Genomic DNA, 20,877 nt, shown 5'->3' with positions numbered 1-20,877 from the left:
GCTCACTGTGGTCCTGGGATGGGAAGTCCTGTTCACTCCCCTGGTCCTTATCTTGGGGTTCTTGGAGGGCTCAGGGGGGTTCTCGGGTTGACAGTGCATTTCTTGGTACGGCCACCATGGTGGCCAAACATCACAGAGGCCAAATGAAAGTACCCTACCCCTTCCCACCCAAAATGGTGTCACACTGGCGCAGAGGGTTGGATTGGTGCGCACTGCAAGAAAAACCTGCATTTGAGGCGAGAGGTTGTCAGGCAAAATATGATCAAGTATGGGGTAAATGGCTGGTTCTGGTGAGCTACTGGATATATATACTGGTCTTTAATGTTTCTTCAAATCAGGTTTTCTATCTGTCACACTGTAAAGAGACTGTGGTGGGTATCTGATCACCATATGATTTGAATGGACTGTACTGTACGTTACGGTGATATGAATCATCATGTCATTGTTCAAAATCCAATAAAGTTGATTATCAAAACAACAAAAAAAGTGCATGGGAAAAAGTCAAAGAAGAATACTTGCAGGAGCCTCTGGCTAGTGAAAGGACACTGGCCACAGGAAGAAGTTCTTGGTCAAACTCCACGACATGAATGAAGACTCCAAAGCCAAGGAAGAGCAGCTGACCAATAGAAAGCAAAGAACCAAGAGTAACATAGGATTCAATCCCATAGTAAGTAAAGGTAAGTAATGGATGCACTTTAAGCCCTTTTAAAGATTTTTTTTTTTTCTTCATTACAATAGATTTCACAAGCACTGTGCACTAAATCAGAAAAAGAGAAATTATATGCCCTCAACTCTGCAATAATCAGAATTCCGGCATAATCATGTGGGTGGCAAATTCAGAGCCCTTCTGTGACCCGGAATCTAGTGTAAACAGAGCCCACTCACAAACATGATCAGAGAGCCAGAATAAACTCAGCCCAACCATAAACAGAACCTTTGCATATGCACATACTGGGATTGTTTGAAATTCTGCGGGTATATGTGGCAGTGGTATGTTGGAGGCCATTTATAAATCAGAAAGGGTTATGATCAGAGCCTTGCTAAAATCCAAACCCTGATCAAATATCAGCACTGGGAAAATCAGACAGGCCATTATAATAACTCTGATAAAATGAGAACGCTGCTATAATTTTAAAGTTTATTGCATGGCACCAAATGAGCAAGTGGATTTTATTTGTTTACCCGATTGCTATGTTTCTGAAGCATCTAGTCCCTTGTGCAAGTAACTACTTCATACAATTTCACACCCCAGATGCTCCAGGACTTTTCACCAACACACAAAATACACCAGTGGCCTTCCTGCAGCGAATTCCCTGCTTATTGTTTGTTAATATATATGTTAGAGGTTCTACCCTTTCCAATAACCACCATAAGTACCCTTGTTTTTAAGTGCTACTCTTCTCTAGAACATTTCTGCATTGTTGAGGAAGAAAGGCATTCTGAAGTTGCTTAACAGTGGTGGGCTTCACTCCAGATGAGATGCCGTGATTCGCTATGCTCTTACAGTGCCCATCTTTGTTGTCTTTTTACTTCTGTTTTTATACAACAGGCTTAACATCATACCACCATCTTTTTGTTTAAAGAGGGTGAAAGCCATATCTCTGCTTCTCATGTGTGTTTTTTTATTTCCCTGCCTGAACCTATAGAATATTCTAGTATGTAGCAAACAGTCAAATGACCACCAGAAAAGAGCATGCAACAAATTCTCCATACAAATATGTAATCCTAGTTAGTAAATTGATGATGGAAAGTTTGCACTCTGCTATCGATATCCCTAGAAACAGTTAGAATTGTATACAAAAAGAAGCCACATTTCAGAAGCAGTCCTTGAAGAAAAAATTTCCAATTTAGAATTTACCCCCCCCCCCCCAAAAAAAACTTTTACAATGGTTAGCATTTTGCAAACATGAAGACAGTATACAGGCAACAGCACCGCATATATTATACTTGTGCAGATTTAATTTTGTAACTAACCTGTAATACTAACTACATCAATATTGGACTTGGGAGTACCCCACCCACTTCTGAAATGTCTGGGTCAACAGTACCTTATGTGGTTCCAATATTCTTGAGTGCTATTCTATTATGTCCCTTGATTGTTTCAGCATTTCATACGTTTCTTATTCTGTTCCACTGTAGTACTCTTTACAGGGGCCCCAGATCGTGTTAAACTTCTGCAGACATCAAAGACACGGAGAGAGGGAAGGAGGTGGAAGGAGAGACTATACAAGCCTAACGCTGGTCTCCCTAGAACAGTAACTATGCACACAAAAAAGGGGCGCAACGCTCAAAAAAAGACAAACACTCCCGCCAGTAAGGCTACTGATGAGGAAGTCAAAAGGAGGAGAATCTTACAACAGTGGTGTGCCTGTCCTCAGATAACAGAAAAAAAGATTATTTTCAAACTTAACGGCATGGCCTCACACACCCAACCAGGTGTCATGCTGAATCATCGACCAACCTACACTTGTCCGCTTGTTGTTATAAGGGGTGAGAGGGCTCATCAGCATAAAGCAAGAGCTCTTTGTGAAAAAAGTGTACAGTGCAAAATACATTTCCAGGAATGCTCATATAAGAAGTGAGTGCTGGTTAAATATCCTACCCTCAGGCAAAAGCATAAAACTTTAATTAGGACACATCTGGATTGGGATAATAAAATAGTGTGGGGAACTCAAGGTTGATAATTAATCCAGTTCTTAGAAGGTCAACGTGTTTCTGCCCCAATAGTGGTGCTCGCCATTCGTCCGGACCACAACAATAGTCACTGCTTGGTACTCACACCTTGCTCAACAACTGAACATCCAAACACTCCAAAGTGAACAAAAAATATAAGAATAAAAAAACTGGAAAAAGGGGACCTGCAACGTAAAGTCAGGTCCTCAATCAAAGTATGTCCACGGGGTACTAAACAGTGGGACATAGATCACCCTATGAATGAACAGTAGGGGGTCACACCCCGTTGTTGTCTTCAAGCTGCCAACGCCCGCTGCATAAACTATATGGTCCATTCCCACAACTGCTTGTCCGGACAAATGCTGAGCAACTGAACTGTTTCAGGGCAGAATAGTGGCAGAAACATGCTGACCTGTTACGAATTGGGTTAATTGTCAACCTTGAATTCTCCACACTATTTTAATATCCCAACCCAGATGTGTCCTAATTCATAAATTTTATGCTCTAGTCAGAGGTTAAGATTTTGAACCCGCACTCATTTCTCATATGGACTCCCTCAGAAGAGTAGTTTGCGATATATGTTTTTTTTCTACAAAGAGCTCTTGCTTTATGCTGATGAGCCCACTCAACCCCCTTATAACAATGATCGGGCGAGTGTAGGTTGGTCGATGAAGCATGACATCCGGGTGTTTGAGGCCATACCCTCAATTTTTTTTTAATTTTTGACAACTGTATGACACTTCCTCCACCTACATAAACAATACCAAGTTTCTGTCCCATTGGCTCAGAGTGGGAGTATGTTGGCTGCCCCACAGTCTAACTTTAACCCCTTTGTACCACCAACAATGCAACATTGCTGTTATATCACCCCACATTCCTATTATCATAGGAGGAGATTTCAATTCCAAGACTTCTATTGCCTCCATGGCTATCAGCTGGCACTCCCCATTCCAAAAGACACATCCTGGGACATTCCCATATAGTATGGAAAAAAGTTCCCTTTAATCTGCAGTCCCTAATGCATGCGTCATTAACTGCCCTTCCTGTAATCCACAGTATAATTGTAGTATAATAAACTTTGTGTAATTTTTTCAATTGTACTGATCAGAAGCCTACCCTTTTTGCAATATCCCTTGTGCAACATCAAGCCTCTTTTCAGTTTTCCTCTTAAGATAGTCCACTCTCCTCTTGCTAATGATCTCCTATTAAGCCCATTGTTACCTGGCAGCTTTTCACCAAAGTCCTATATATTTGTGAGATGGCATGTCTTTCAGGGGGATTGCTAGCACTATATTCCAGTGTTGATTCCCTCTGTATGTCTACCAAACTACATGCATATATGCGCCACTGACTATCAATCTGTGTAGCATTTCAACGCATCCTTCTTCTGCCCACCATACCATGTACACTATGCCCATCAAGCTACCCAATCAGGGTAAAACTGGTCTTGGATTGCTTTTGTTACCGTTCAGGAAAGCCTTGCAACACAAGGAGAGGGGCTCAATAAAGTCCAAAGGGACAGAGCACCAAGAACTGTATAGTTAAAAAAAAAGTTCTCTTTGGACTGAAATAAAGGATAACACCAAATAGAATCCACTCATTGCATACAACCAATTACCCGCTATCGCACTCAGTCATAACCGCTCCCGATGAAATGTTGGAAAGTAACCGATAAAAAAGTTTGCATTAATTAAAAAACCTCAATGTGAGTTTATTGACATATTAAAAATACCATTGTGGTAATGGATCAAACATAACAATTTAAAAAGGGCCTATTATCACAAGTCAATAGGCACAAGTCAGACCTGAAGTATTGGAACAATTAACAAGTACATGAAGCTTTTCTCATACAAAAATGACAGTAACACATTTTAATAATTATACAGAAGGAGGAACGATAACAGACACCAAAATTGTGTCTCAGTGTTGTAAATTTGTGGTATTGGTAAACAGAAGCAAACTGGTAGTCATTCACCCTAGTTTATCAAGGTTCTGTTCCAAAGCAAATTAAACCCAAAAGTATATGCGTCGACGCGTTTCGGTGGTGTAAGCTGATGAAAAACCACCTTCCTCAGGACTGATAATATTTGTCCTCCATTAGATAGTTCTAATAATGATTCCTCTAGTAATGTCGCGATAAAAATCGCTGGTAGGTGGCTTCTGGGATAGAGAACAACCAACGTAGCGAAGATGATTTATATCTATCTATCCTCACTTGAGACTGGTAGAGCCTCACTTCATATAAAAGAACGACTTAGTCCCTTACTCTTCAAGGATGACTCGGTCTATCCTCAATTTAAGAACTTTTACGCTAATTGAAAAGGTAGGCTGTATGTCATCTGTAAGGGCGTCTTATTTAGCAGAGGGGTGATTTTCTGTTCAACCCGAAATAATGAGTTGTACTCAATCGATCAGAATTCACGTTTTAATAAACGTCGTGTGGATCACGCCTCTCGTCCAGGAAAGGCCTGACAGTTTGTACTGGACTGTTGCCATTGGAGCAAGGTCAAGACTAATTTGCATGTGGCTGGGTCCAAACGGAGGTGGCTTGGTGGGCAATAGAACGATTTGTTGGAATGCTACCCAGAGCAATTGCCAGTGGTTAGAAAAATTGCAAGCATCCCCCAACCACCTTTTGTGTGTTTAATACAAAGATCGGTCTGTATGAGGCACATTCCTCGGGTGACTTCCCCTAACTACCAATAAACATTAGATTGGCCCTCCTCAAATCAAAGGAAAACTTCCCATCACGAAAGCAACTTCTTAACTTTTGAAATTGATATCCCTATCCATTGAAATCACATGCAGCCATAAGCAACAGTACTGACATGTCAAGGAAAACAACACGCTAACAGTAATTTGCACAGTGAACTTGATAAATTCATTCTAGCAAAGATCACTGACCTCTTCTATATCCATGAATTGTGGGGCGGTGTATGGAGAAAAACAAAGGTGCTGAAGGTGTGCTCAAAATATTAAAGAATTCTCAAAAGGTGATTAAGATGATGGCAGTGCAATGAGCTTCACTGACTGAAAATGTACAGTTATAGAACAAGAATCGTGAGGAAAAAAGTAGTACATCTGGGAATTATGATTTAACTTCAATTTGAATTAACCTGCAACAAAAGAAACTATGTACATAATAAAAGCTAGAAAAATTATATAAAATTTACATACCTATTTCACTTCGTGTTGGACCAATTCCATTATAAACTTTCAAATAGTTAAAATGACATGAGTTGGAGTCTTCAATGTCGAAGTCGCCAAATTTGAGATGAATTCGGTCCCCAGACTTGACACGGAGTTCCCACTCACAAACAGTACTATTTGGATAGGTTTGTGGATAGTTTAGTGATGTAAATGTTCCACTTTCTGGTCCCATTACTGTGTATCCACATCCATCTCCTGAAAAAATAGAATCATTATGTTAAGTAGACAAGTACTCTCAGGATTTATTCTGCAATTCATACTATTATCCGTGGCTCCAGACAGCTACTTCTTTCATGTTTGTTTAGCCGAGAAGTAACTTTCAGATCACCTTGAACTTACTGTTGGTACGAATACGTTTTGTTTGCTAATTTGATCTACTAAAGAATAAATTAAAAAAGAAATACAATCTATGATCTGTGAGCATTGTGAACTTATACTTTGTGAGTGACACATAAATTAACATGTGACAAGGTTGGATTGCTTTTTAATAGGCTTTACATGAGTCACCACATATAGCAAGTCAACTTTGTTTTTCTTTACCTTTGGTCGAGAAGGCGGCATTGAGGTGGCTATGGAGTGATTGGATAGGGGTCAAGACAGTGAGGAGTGTGGGGAATAAGTGAGTGCGTGGTAGGAGTGAGTTTGGCCAAAAGGATGGGTTTGTGGTGAATGTGAACATTGGAAGCATGTGCGTAAGTAGTGAAAATTAACATACGGGAGTAAGGGAGTGACATCTGTGGATGGGGTGATCCTGTAAGTATGATTGATTGTGTGGGTGGGGGAATCGTGCAGGTAAGGGTGATCTATCAGTTTGGGTGATAGCGTGGATGGGAAGTGAGTGCCAGAGGAGTAAGTAAGAGTGTGGATTGGATTAGAGTGTTGATACTATTGAAGTAATGATTAGAGAAGAAAAGAGGAAGGGGTAATCTGCAACAAGTAGTAAGAGGGTAAAGGGGTGAGTAATCAGATTGAGGGGTCGCCAGTAAACTGGAGTCCACAACATTCATCACAGCTGAGTGCAAACTAATATAGCAAAGTATGGGCCCAGTATGTTTTTTTTTCAATATGTACATGGATTTACTTTTAATCATGAAAGTACCTTTGAATACCCTGCCATCTGAAGTCAGTGGCTCCTTTTATTTCCAAATCTTTTATTTGAGTTCTATAATAACATGACTAACGCATTTCACAGGTTAAATAATGTCACAATATACAAACACATCGATATGCAACATTAGTAGCTCCTTTTATTTAGGACTGGTGTCTGTAATATTTGTCTTAGGTGCTGTGGCACCTTTGACCAAAAGCTTGAGCCCGGATACCAAAAATAACTCAATTCAAATACTTATGCACAATATCATTTGTAACACCATTTACCTTATTAAAAGGAAAGTTTTTTTTACCCGAGACATGCAGTTTTGATGAATTTCTAAAATAATGCCAAAAATTATAACAGCTTCAGAAACTTGGCTCTGTTCAGTGTGTACATATACAATCAACAAAGTCGTTTTTAGCTTTTATACTGTTAATTCATAAGTCAACAATACTTCGTACAAATAAGAAGCGTAGTACAGAATTCCACTTTCAGAAGAGAATCTCAAGCACTATCCAACGTAAGACTGCAACTTTGAGAAACAAAAATACTTGTAAATGAAGCTCCATAGCACAACCTGTTACCTGACCAAACGTTGCTTCAGCTCTAGACATTAAGATAAGTCGTTTTAAAATGCATAAACACTAGCCGAGGCTATAGCTTTGCAGACCTGCAAAAGTTATACAACTAGAAATGGATTTTCTTGTCAATTTAAAAAAGCACACATTTATAAAACTAACTAATGCACTATTTAGAAAATGGGCCTTTTACAATGAAACATTGCCTTAAGAACAAATTAAGCAGGATCATAGGGCACATCTTTACTCTAGTAGACAACTGTAAGAGCCTTCATTTTTTGGTACTTCCACCAGAATGAACACAAATGCACCAGCCCCCGTCATAGTGATATGAGTTTTGCTAGTTCTCAAGTTTCTTTACATATCAATATATTAGGAACCATGTATAAAATGGTCTATATTATTATACTGCATATGGAAGGTATGTGATCTGGGATGGGAAGTGTTAAATGCAAGGAGATGATGAATGCTGGGACAGATGGAAGTTTTGGGCTTCCCTATAATTGTTCTCTATGGGACATGTCCATCTGAAACAATTAAAAGCACTTTGTTCAACTGTGTGTGAAGAATTTACAGTGGTGTGGAGGCTTTTCCAAAATTGTAAGAACTGTGTAAAGTTGTGTGTTTTTCCACAAATGGAAGTTTCATTATGTAATCTTTTTCCATGTTGTCTGCATGACCCAACATGTCACCAGAGTACCAAAGCACACTTTCCAGGGGTTGCTAGATTCGAGATTCTTTGAATTCCTGCCTCCAAATTCACGCAAGACTACAGGGATTGCATGTGGAGAACCTTGAAGAAACTTTACAATGCAGAGTGCGTGTTCAAAAAAATCTACTGCCTCAAACAGCAAACATGTCAGTAGACTTTGCAATTCCAGGCAATAGTACAATAAGATCAGAATAAAAATGACAGATAATCTGATAGAAAACCTATTTGGGAAAGGTTCCTTTAACATTGTGTAAAAGAATATATCTAGTACACCAGAACTCTTTGGGCGCTTTCAGCAACTAAATGGATACTTTTTTTTTTTACTATAGATGTGATGTGAAGTCACAAGGTTGTATTAAAGGAAAATGATTCAGCAAAGGGATACTCGATATTAGTTTACTCTACTCTCTCAGAACAGTGTATTTCAAGAATGGAGTGGTGGGATGACTACCCCTTTAGCACTCTATGAAGAGCGCCCACGTCCACGTTTTCTGTTTATCAACACAAACGTACCACTTTCAAAAACTGAGGTTAAAAACTTAGACGTATACTATTACAAACAGTACTCCGACAAACCAATCCCTCCAAAGAGAAATCAGTACGGAGAAAATATATTAGAGAAACACATTTATAAGCAAACCACAGATCAAAGTGTAAAAAAACATTAAAACGCCTAGGACTTGTTTGCACATTACTGATTACTTGGTAAGAGGGCAATTACATGAAAACATTAACTATGGCCCATGGTAGGTTGGCTATACGCAACTGTAAAGCATGTATAGAGGTGCAACAAGTTTAACCTAACAAGGTCAGGACAGAATACGCATTTTTAGGCCAAGCTCTGCTGATTACCAAATGCTAAACAGCAATGTCCTGGAAGTCCAGCAGCACCTCAAACATATCAGGGTGAAACACGGAAACAGAAATAGGAAGATGCAGAAATAGAATAGTTCCGGTTACATTGTCAAACGATTTGAAAATGTAACTGCAACTACTGGACACACTATAGGTGTAGTGTGTTTTATCGAACGGAAACGTTGTTAGACTTGCTGATAATGAATCAAGGCCTCTTGCGGTTGGACCTACGGAGGACATAGTTTGGACCACTTGTTATAATGATGATCGATAGCTACACTATCGTGAAGTAACACACTTCCCACTACACTTGTTCTACATATCTCTTCTGTCCTGATGAAGCCTAGTTAGGTGAAACGCGTTGGCTGCGCTCCTTTCGAAAAGTACAAAATAAAGCTCAAATTGAAATGGCCTAATGAAGAACCACAAGTATTAATTTTACCAATAAAGCTATTGATGAACGTGCTGTATTAACAATATCTGTGTTGCCTCTCAAAAATCTGTTGAGCAGCTGTACACGTTTGTTCTAGAATGGTTTGTTTACAGACAAGTGTATTGTTGTTTAATACACAGTTGCTAATAGTGCCAAAACCTGACCAGCACCAATCCTGACAAATACCTATAGACCAGTAAATAATGCATGTGTATAAAGATAGAATTGGTAAAAATAACACCATTTATCCGGAAGACTTACTGAAAAGATGTAAATCCATTCCTAATAATTGGCTTCAAAATTTATACCACAGGTGGCGATCTGCACATTCACAATGGCACATTAAAAATAATACGATAGGTACTCTTTAGAGTGTTGATTCTAGCTTACTGTAGTTAACTGATCACACTCATACCACAAAGGCCTATTTATCTTCTCAAATTCATGTCTCCACTCAGCAAGTACGTTTTTATATGATGATTTGGAACAACAAACATAGCTATAAAGCAATTGAGTACTGTGCAGTGGAAGAAAAAGGGATACAGCAGATCTGGCTGGGAGGCAAGCATACTTAGGACTTAAAACTGGTAAAAGGATGGTGGAATTAAACAATTTAATTTTCTTGTGCACATTTGATTTAATTACAGCCCCTTACAATAACCACTCTCTACTATGCTGTACTTAAGCATTTCACTTAGTTTGCAATTAATTTCTGTAGGTATTTTGTAAAGCACCAAGTCTCATCCTGCGAAAAAACTTTGTACACTTTTTGTACAGACATAAATAAGCAATACAAATTCTGCACAGTAGATAGTGGGCCAATTAACCCAGCAGGCTATGGTGAAAATCTACATTTATCGATTGCATTACATATAATGCTAACAGTTTCTTCAGGAGTTGAGTTTTAAGCAGTTTCCTGAATTAGAAGCAGCTTGGTATAGCTCTGAATTGGGGGTTCAGAGAGTTACATAGTTTGAGGTCCAATACTACTAAGGATCACCACCATGTTTAGGGCTTATATAGCTATTCGGACCTCGTGTGTTACAAGGCTGAGCAAACGTTTCAGGTGGGAACAGTTTTTGGGTCTGGCTTGACAGTACAGCTGTTGCCAGACATTTTGTGATCAACCTAAGAAAGGGCTTTAAGAAGCACTTACGGAAGAGGCACTTTGGGTTCGCAAGCATGCTGGAAGCCCGGAGTACATGTTTTGATTGGGCAGAAGTTGTGTGCTTACACAAAAAAGTGGTTGGCGTCCACACAGCTGTTTTTTTATTTGTCCTGCTGCCTCTGCTTTCAGGGGTACACATGAAATTGTAATGCTACTAACGTGGCTCAGTTAACTTGATAATGTACAGTGTGTTTGTCTCTGGCAGCAGCATAGAAGGGAGGAGAGCAGCCATTAACTTTATGCTTCAGAGCGCAATTTTGCATTTCAAGGTCAAGGGCTAAACTAATCTACATGGATTTTTAGGTCTGGCTTGACAGTGCAACTGTCGCCTGACCATGTGATCAACAAAAGAGAGCTTTCAGAGTCCTATAGAGAGAGGGTCTTCGGCATCAACCACATGCTGATTCCCTCGAGTACAGGATTTGATTGGGGTGAATTTGTGAGCTTCTACTAAAAGACTCCTTGTATTGCACTTTTTGGCTCATGGCAAAGTTTATTCTCGAAACAGCAGGACTGAGTTGGTCATAGTGGCAGGCCAATGATCATGGCTTTAGGCCTGATCTATTTATTATTAAATGTGGTGATAAAAACTATTTATTGTGGAAAACACGTTAATGTTGATAGGCATGTATGTGTGGATTATTGTTTTATATTAAAGCCTACAGATATGTACTTTGTTTCATGGAATCTCACTAATTATCATATAGGCAATGGTTTTGGTGTTGGTCACCCAGTGTGGCAAACCGGGGATACAGAAGGTTTGCTCTGTGAGAGTCCTTGTTAGGCCATCTTAGGAGAGGGAAAATCTTGCTTGGTCAACTGCAATTTTTTTATACTCTTCTAATGTTATGACTGTGTCTAATGATTGCTCGTGAAAAAAAGAACACTCTAAACTCTAGTCCTGATTTGGTTATGTAATTGTAATTGTAAAATCACTTGTATAGCGCATGGCTACCCGTAGGCATCCCAGCGCTTTTTGGCAAAAAGTGAGTCCAGGGTTAGTTCGCATTACATTATTTTGCCACATTAAATTCTGGGGAATAAAAAGGTTTTAAGTTTCTTCCTAAACTAAAGGAAGGTATGTTCCTGCCTCAAATAACCCGGGAGGGAATTCCATTCTCTTGCTGCTTGCAGAGAGAAGAGTCGGCCGCCTGAGCGGGCTCGTTTTATCCTAGGGATAATTGCTAGATTATGTTCGCTCGAGCGGAGATTGCGTTGGGGCCTATAAGAACTTATCATATTTTCCAATATGGAAGGACCTTCTCCATGTAAGATCTTGTGTGTGATGCAGAGAGATTTAAATCGCACCCGCTCCTTCACCGGGAGCCAATGGAGCGATCTTAAGGCTGGCTTCGCCGACGTATAACGACTAGTGCCCGTTAAAATCCTGGCGGCATAGTTCTGGGCCACTTGCAAAGTTTTAAAAGTGGAAGTTGGGGCCCCAAGATATATAGCATTCCCGTAGTCAATTCGTGATAGAACCAACGACTGAACTACGGTCTTCCTTGCTTTTTCTGGAAGTTGGGGCAGGATTTTGCGCAGGGATTTCAGTATCCCATGGCAAACTGCAGACGTCTTTCTGGCTTGAGTCTCAAAGGATAAGACGTTATCAAGCAAAAAGCCTAGGCTCTTTATTTCCGTCTTGGGCGGTGGAATGGCACCCATACTGGTAGGCCAGGCAAGATGATCGGGAATATCTTGTCCGCCTAAGTGCATCAGTTCCGTTTTTCCTCCGTTGAGTCTCAATTGAGACAGATTCATCCAGTTTACCACCGTCTCCAAACAATTAGCCAGGTTGTTCGGCGGGGAATCTATTTGTTGCAGAGAAAACACCAGCTGGGTGTCATCTGCATAACTTATTAACTGGATGCCAAACGGAGCAACCAGTTCCGCCAACGGGCCATGTAAACATTGAACAATGGTGACAAGCTGTATGACTGTTTAGTGTACTCGAAACGTTATATCTGCTGCCATAGGTCTAGTCAGCTCGATCTAAAACAATATGATAAATGTAGTTGGTCTAGCTTATTAAGGGTGAATGCATATGTTAAAACTAGAAAGCCTTTAACAGTTGGTTGTTATTACATTGTGCTTCAGGCTATAGGCAGATATTTTGTTATATATAATCTCACAGATTACAGTAGTAGGCTGGGTTTTGGCATTTGCCAGCCACTCTGACAAATCCTTGGGGTTTTCACTGTGATGATGTTTGTTAGGCCGTGTTGAGAAGGGTTGTATATTATTTTGCAAGCTGTATTTTTCTACATATTTGTTACTGTATAACTGTATCCATGATGGTTGCCACTTTATGTGCATTTAAATAGGCCAGTCTAAAGCCAATGAAAGCGTAAACGTACATTGGTGCCCTGGGAAAAGTCATGCCAGATTTGATAGGTTTCATCTATTATGAAACGTTATGATCAAGTTAGTATGCATGACCTACTTATTGTGTAACGTATGCATTAAAGACAATAGGCTTTAAAGAATAGATTGTTATTAGACAGTGCTTAAGACTGCAGGCGGGTATTTTGTTACATGGAATCTCACAGATTACAGTAGTAGACAAGTGTTTTGGTGGTTGTGATGCACCCGAAAGTACATTAGGGATAGAGGATATGCACTACAGTCATTCTCGTTAGGCGCATTAGTATTTTGTCAACAGTAAATTTGTATACATTGTTACTTTTAGGACTGTATGCTGGATGGCTGGCATGTGGAAAGCATACGCTCAGTACAATGGGATTGAGTTGGTTATGGTGACAAACCAATAATAAAGGCTACATGAATTATTGTTTACTATGAAAAGTTACAATAACGGCAGTAGGCCTGACATATTGATTGTGAAAAGCATATGTTAAAGTCAATAGACATTTAAGGGTGGATTGCTATTACTCTGAATTAAAGCCTACACATAGTTTTTTTGTTATACTGAATATTACAGATTACCTTATTAGGCAAGGCATTTAGGGCCAGATGCATGACCTTACCAATTTGCAAGTTGAAAATTGCGTTGTTTTGCGACTCGCAATTTGCGACTCACAAATAGGAATGTACAACAGTGCCTCAGACACTGTTTGCGATTCTTAATGGGGTCGCAAATTGCATGCCTCATTAATATTCATGAGACAGGTGCAATTTGAAACCCCATTGGGAATGGCTAGCACTCTCAGGGATGGTGGCATGCTGGGGTCAGCAGACCACCAAGTCTGCGACTGCTTTTTAAATAAAGCTTTTTTTTAATATATATATATATATATATATTTTTTTTTAAATGCAGCCTGTTTTCCCTAACGGAAAACGGGATGCATTTAAAAAAAGAAAAATTAAATGTTTTCGTTCCATTTTTTAAGGGTAGGCAGTGGTTCCCTGGACCACTGCCTGCTCTTAAAAAATATTTTCGCATCCATTCACAAAGGGGAAGGGGTCCCCTGGGGATCCTTCCTGTTTGCGAGTGGCTTACCACCTACTTGAAGTAGGTGGTAAACTGGGAGTGTTTTGCAACAGCAATTGCGGTCGCAAAACAGTCATACATTGAAGTGCGAGTCGCTATTAGGAAGGGACAACCTTGGCACGCCCCTTCCTAATAGCGAGTCACAATCCCTATTTTGCGAGTCAGTAATAAGTTACTGACTCGCAAAATAGGGTTTGTACATGAGGCAAACCAATTTTGCTGTCACAAATGGGCCGATTTCTCGTTTGCAACCACAAAAAATGGTCGTACATCTGGCTCTTGGTGTTGGTTACCTCTTCAGGCAAACCATTAGTATAGAAGATCTGGACTGTGAACCTTGGTAAGCCCCATTTGGGGAGATAGTATTTGCAATGTCATCTGCAATTTCTTATACATTTGCAAACGTATGTGCCTGTATGCCTGATGGTTGTCTTGTGGGAAAGTTTAGGCTCAGTACAGTAGACATGACTTGGTTAGGTGGACAAGTCAATACTGACAGCTGTAGGGTTGATTGGTGTGCAGGGAAGTGTTCTGCCCGATACTATAGGTCTAGCCTGTTTATTATGAACAGTTACTACAAATGCAGTAGGCCTGTCTTCTTTATTGTGAAATGCATATGGTAAGGGTAATATGTCTGGATTATCATAACATTAGGTTATAGATCATACAAAGGTATTCAGTTACATGTAATCTCACAGCTAACCATAGCGAGACAAGGGTTTTGGTGTTGGTCACACGCTCGGACAAACCCTGGGAGTAGAATTTCATTGTGATGATTGTCAGGAAGTACAGAGAGGGGTTGTATAAAGTTTTGCCAACTGCAATTATGCACATAAGTAGAATTTTATAAATGTATGCCTGATGGCTGCCAATTTACGCACACTTCAATAGATCTTGGTTGTATATAGTGTCAAGCCATTGGTAAAGGCTCAGCCTTAACTTTTCACCATGGAAAGTTATGTCAGTTTCCTTAGGTGTGATCTGTTTACAATGAAAAGTGAAGTTAAAGCAAGTAAACCTTACTTACTTATTGTGAAAAGCATGTGTTAAAGGCAATAGGTTTTAAGGGTGGATTGTTATTACACTGTGCTAAAGTCTGGAGGCAGGTATTTTGTTACAAGGAATCTCGCAGATTACTGTAGAAGCCAAGGGCTTTAGTGTTAGTGATCCACCTAAACAAACCATAGGGATGGACGATGTGCACTATGGAAAGCAGCATTAATCTCCATTTGTAAGATTTTATATTATTTTGACAACTGTATTTAAGTAAATATTTGTCATTCTATTCCGGTATACCTGATGGTTGCCTTGTGGGAAGCCTCATGAAGCAACACAGTAAGCCTAAACTGGTTATAGTGACAAAATAAAGGTTCCAGGCCAAAATATTAGGAGAAGAAGGGGGGCCACACATCCCCCTTCTTAAACAAAAAAAACAAAAGAAAAAGACCGGCATTGCGCCAGAGGCCACGCCCCCTTCTTGTAGCACTCTGCAAACGTGCCCCCTCGCGCGTTTGCAGAGGGGGAACGAATTCCCCTTGAATACTGGGGGTCCATGGGGGCCAACTAGCCCACCAGAAACCTCCTGTATGCGCCAGGGGGCTGCGTTGCAGAGAGGTGGTCGGAGGCCACGCCCCTTTTTACACCTACAGCTCTGTGGCGCTTACTGGAGGTAGCTGGTGGGCTAGTTGCACCCCAGGGACCCTCAGTATTCAAGTGGAGTTAATCCCCCAACTTAAAATGTGCCACAGGGCGCGTTTGCACAGTGGTGAGGGGAGGGGGCGGGGCCTGAGTTCACATGTGTGCAAAAACTTCCTGTGGCACGGTTTAAGTTGGGGAATGAATTCCTTGTCAATCCAGTAAGCACCACAGAGCTGCGTTGCAGAGTGTTGTAAAAAGGGGCATGGCAACGCAGACCCCTGGCGCATACTGGAGGTACCTGGTGGGCTAGTTGGCCCCCAGGGACCCACAGGATTGAGGAGGAATTAATTCTTTAACTTCACACGACACGCGCCACAGGGCGTGTTTGCAGACAGGTCACCTCAGGCCACGCCCCCTTCCTTCAGCACTGTGCAAATACGCCCTGTGGTGCGTTTTAAATTGGGGGAATTAATTCTCTTTCAATACTGAGGGTCCCTGAGGGCCAAATTGCCCAACAGGTATCTCCAGTATGCGCCAGGGAGCTGAGTTGCTCAGAGGCCACGCCCCTTTTTACACCTCTCTGCAAAGTAGCTCTGTGGTGCTTACTGGATGTACCTAGTGGGCTAGTTGGACTCTATGGACCCTCAGGTTTGAAGGGGAATAATTTCCCCAACTTAAAACGCGCCACAGGGCGTGTTGGCACAGTGGTGAAGAGAGGGGATGGTGTAGGAAAGTGGCTCTATATATACTGGACCGAAGTAAAATCAGCCGAACTCTGAATTCCAATTTACTCACCTGTTATCAGGAGAGACCTCAGTGCTGCATCTTTGAGTCCAGTACTGATCCTGAAAAGTAATTCTAACTGTACTTACCAGTAACTTGAATTTCCTTCCATAGGCTAACACAGAAGAATTTCCAAGTGAAACAAATCAAAGTGTGGAGTTTTGGAACTTTAAAATATACACCTACAATCATCCGAACAACGAATTCCCATTTACTCACCTGTTATCAGGAGAGAACCCAGTGCTGCATCTTTTAGCCCAGCACTGACCCTAAAACGTAATTCTAACCGTACTTACCAGTAACTTGTATTTCCTTCCATAGGAATCCATTGTCTGGTTTTCACCAGAAAGGTTTCTAAGTGTCAACTTTTAAAATACAATAATATTCCTTAAAAATCACTAGTGTAACCAAAACGCTTTTACTCAACTGTTTACAGGAGATGTCCCAGGACTGAATCTAGGATCCAGTCCTGTGGTTAGAAAAGTAATCCATAAAGTAACTAATTGCATTTAACTAGAAATTCCAATTGAGCTCAATGTTGCATTGGGTTTGAAATTGTGTTGTAACTACTGTACTTAAAAGTCTATTGCCTATTTGCAAAGTATTTAAGCTAAGGTAATTCATTCTGAGAAAGTATGTTTTGTAATGTAATGTATAATGTAATTATAATGTAATTTAAAAAATAAAATATCTAAAAATAAATAAATAGTTAAAAAAAAAATATTAAATCAGTATCAAAAAAATAAATGGAACAATTAATACATTTAAAAATTGTTATTTACAAAACCTTTAAAATTCACTGAAAAAACCATAGGTTTCAGACATGTTATAGTTAGGAATTAGCTTTTAAAAACCTTTGAAATTCACTTAAAAAACCATAGGTTTCAGGGGCGTTCTAGTTAGCGGGACATTTCACTCGAACAAAACCATTGAAATTCCCCTATTATAGTTAGTTCAGCTAACTATAACTCGCGCGCCCGCAATGCACTGCTGATGATGTCACATATTACATCACTCATGACATGGTCAGTGACATCACTGATGACATCGCTGAGGACATCATCCTTGTGATAGAGTGGAAGACCTCCTCTCACCCTAATATAACGTTTGATACACACACTCAAAAATAGAAACTAACATTTTCTAAACAACGGTCATACCAATACCAGTTACAACAACCTATTCAGTAATTCTAAGATCTACTTACACATCCGCTCATACACCAACAGTCCTATATAGTCACTCATACATGTACTCACTCATCATATGTACTCATACACCTATACATCCTGTTACACACTGCCACTCATCCATAGTTACTCACACACAGTCACTCTTGCTAATAAAGAATCAAACATCCATTTACTTGCATATACAGTTACACACACCAGCACACTTACTTCTACAGAAAGTTACACATACTTAATCTTGTAAAAAATCCCTTAAAGAGACACATACTTATTTATACAGGAACTCTTCCAATCTCTCACTCTCACATATACTCACTTCCAGTTCAGTTCAAAGCTTTATTCGGTGTGTTAAACATAACCATATAAGCAGAACAGCAGCAATACCTTCACAAAATTTAAAAACTAATATCATAGTAACATATAATGTATAATACAACCTTCTGCAAAACTACACATATTCCAGCAGAATCTATACTAAAAATTATTCTATAAAGCTAAATGATGTGTTATATGCATTTTTCGCAAAAAGTGTCGCGTGGCATTAAAAAAGTGCAAATACTGACTTCGTTTTAGTGAAGACGAGCAATTTGAGCAATAACGAATTGAGTGTTGCACAGATTTATGAACTAAAATCGGTAAAAGCATATAGTATATAATACGACCTACTACAAAACTATACATATATTCCAGCATCATTAATACTAAAACAATGTCTATAATCCTGAATAATGTATTATGTGCAATTTTCGCAAAAAGTGTCAAGTAGCATTAATAAAGTGCATATACTGGCTTCGTTTTAGAAATAATGTGCAAATTGAGCAATAATAATAAATGTTACACAGAAAGAACAATTGATTTCCTTACAACAATACATTTCAATATATGCGATACGACATAAAAACAAATATCTGCATCTCCTAAAGATGATAAAAGCTTCATTGCCAATTTAGTGGAACGAACATTATGTTTTAAAAATATGGGTTTCAGATAAAATTTCCTATAAAAGTAATAAAATTTACAGAACATAAGAAAGTGGCAACAACTTTGTCTATAGATATTATCACATGGGCAAACGGAATTGGATCTAATTTTCATATGCGGAAATGACACCAGATGATGAACAATTCCCAACCTAAGACGTGTCAAAACAAAGCGATGGAAATTGCGTCACTGTAGTTAGATATGCCTGAAAACCTTTATTTAGGTTTAAGTCATAATAAAAAACAGAGGTTGGTGAATTCTTAATCAACCTCTCTCGAGCCTCCCTTTTATATAGTAAAAACCTTGTTTTTAACTCTTTCCTAGTGATTGATGCTGCAAACTCAGGGTCCAGAAAGATATTGCGTTCAAATAAAAGGTTATACCAATAATAAATATATTTGAGCCATGGTATACGCAAAGAATGATCCAGCCTCAGGCAGTCTTTAATAATAGTTAGTGTAAATAGTGTTTCACTTTTGGACCAAATAGAACGCCAGAGTGTCAAAGGGCGTAATGCTGCTAGATCCGAAATATATTCAATTCCTACTTCCGCATTAATTAATATTGTTGATGCTGAGGGGCGAACGCACAATAAATGTTTGAGAAACTTATTTTCATCATGCTGGAGTCTTTTAGCACATTGATGGCCCCACACCCCTGCCCCATATAATGCGGATGAGACACACCTCGCATTATAAATGGCCATCATTTCTTTTATTCTTCTGTCCCCTAGTTTGGCTGAAAATCTAAAAACGCTATTAGTATTCCTACTCATCTTGAGGCTCCTATTATCATGTTCGTTTGTCCAATTCCCAACCCCTGCAAATGTTATTCCGAGGTAACAGCACGATTGGACAGATTGCATCTTGGCCTTTTCTATGTAGAAGGTACTAGCTGACTTAACTTTCCTTCCACAAGTCATCACAAAGGTCTTGGATTTGTTAATAACATCTTTCCTACACTATTTAAATTTTACAAACTTGTCAATAAGACGCTGCAATCCGATCTGTGTGCGAGATAGCAAGACAGCGTCGTCCGCATATAACAGAATTGGGACTGCCCTCCCATCTATAAGGGGGGGCATCTGATGAAATCTCACTTAGGGTAGAGTCGACTTGATTAATAAATAAAGAAAATAAAAAAAGGCGCCAGGACACAACCCTGTCGGATGCCTCTCGCAACCTTGAAAAAAGGGGTGCATTCACCAGACGGTCCATAGCGGACTTTACATGACAACATCGAATAGAGTCTTGCTAAAAAATTTACAATTTCCTTAGGTGCACCTTGATCAAGTAGAATTTGCCACAAAATAGTGTGATCTACAAGATCAAAGGCACTACTCAGATCCGCGAAACAAAGGAACAGGTTGCCCTCCCTGACAGTTGTATATTTATTAATAAGAAGGTCAAGGTTGACACACTGCTCCAGAGTCCCCAGGCCTTTTCTGAACCCGTACAGTGCCTTTGATAAAATTGCATTCTCTTTGGCCCATGCTTCCAACCTTTTTAACATGATTCTACTCATAATTTTGATCGAGGAATCTAGTAAGGAAATGGGGCGGTAATTGCATGCCTCGGATTTAGATCCTTTTTTGTAAAGGGGACAAATAGAGATTGGCCCCATGATGTCGGAAGCTGTCCCTCTGCCGTCGTATTGACAATCTCATTAAGATGGGTGCCCAGAGACTTATTTCAGTTTTGTACAAGTCCACCGGAACCCCATCCGGGCCCGGGGCTTTACCTCCTGTACTGTTTATTAAGCCCTCATATACCTCATCCATGCTTATATGCAGTGCTAGTGGTGGCCATAAAGAGTCAATATTCTGAATTGAATCTAAACGTAGCCTTTCCGGATTAAAAATATTTTAAAAAATTTCGGTCCATGAATTACAGTCTATAAACGAAGTCATTTCCGGCACACTATCATTCTTTAAAAAGGGACTATTTATAGTCTCCCAATACAATTTGCAATTATTTGTAGCTGCAGCTAGATTAAGATTATTCCAAGCCTCTTCTTGGAGATATCTTTTCCTGATAGCGAGTGTTGTTTTATAATTTCCACGTAGAGTTTTAATAAGGATAGTATTCCGGGGTTTGGTGCTTAGGGCTTGTT

The 20,877-nt window shown here is 39.7% G+C and overlaps 1 protein-coding gene across 1 annotated transcript in view; it reads right to left on the bottom strand.

Moving 5' to 3' along the window:
• The window catches only part of DCBLD2 (discoidin, CUB and LCCL domain containing 2), a 354,867-nt gene that overhangs the window by 192,831 nt on the left and 141,159 nt on the right, over nucleotides 1-20,877 (bottom strand). The window contains exon 2 of the mRNA XM_085622359.1: nucleotides 5,851-6,078. Within this exon, the coding sequence (XP_085478485.1) occupies nucleotides 5,851-6,078 (228 nt within the window). The remainder of the gene's footprint in view (nucleotides 1-5,850; nucleotides 6,079-20,877) is intronic.

The sequence above is a fragment of the Triturus cristatus genome, chromosome 8 (assembly GCF_964204655.1).
Source record: "Triturus cristatus chromosome 8, aTriCri1.1, whole genome shotgun sequence".
Lineage (NCBI taxonomy): Eukaryota > Metazoa > Chordata > Amphibia > Caudata > Salamandridae > Triturus > Triturus cristatus.
Note: the sequence above shows the minus strand (reverse complement) of the source record. Positions and strands in the feature narration are given on the sequence as shown.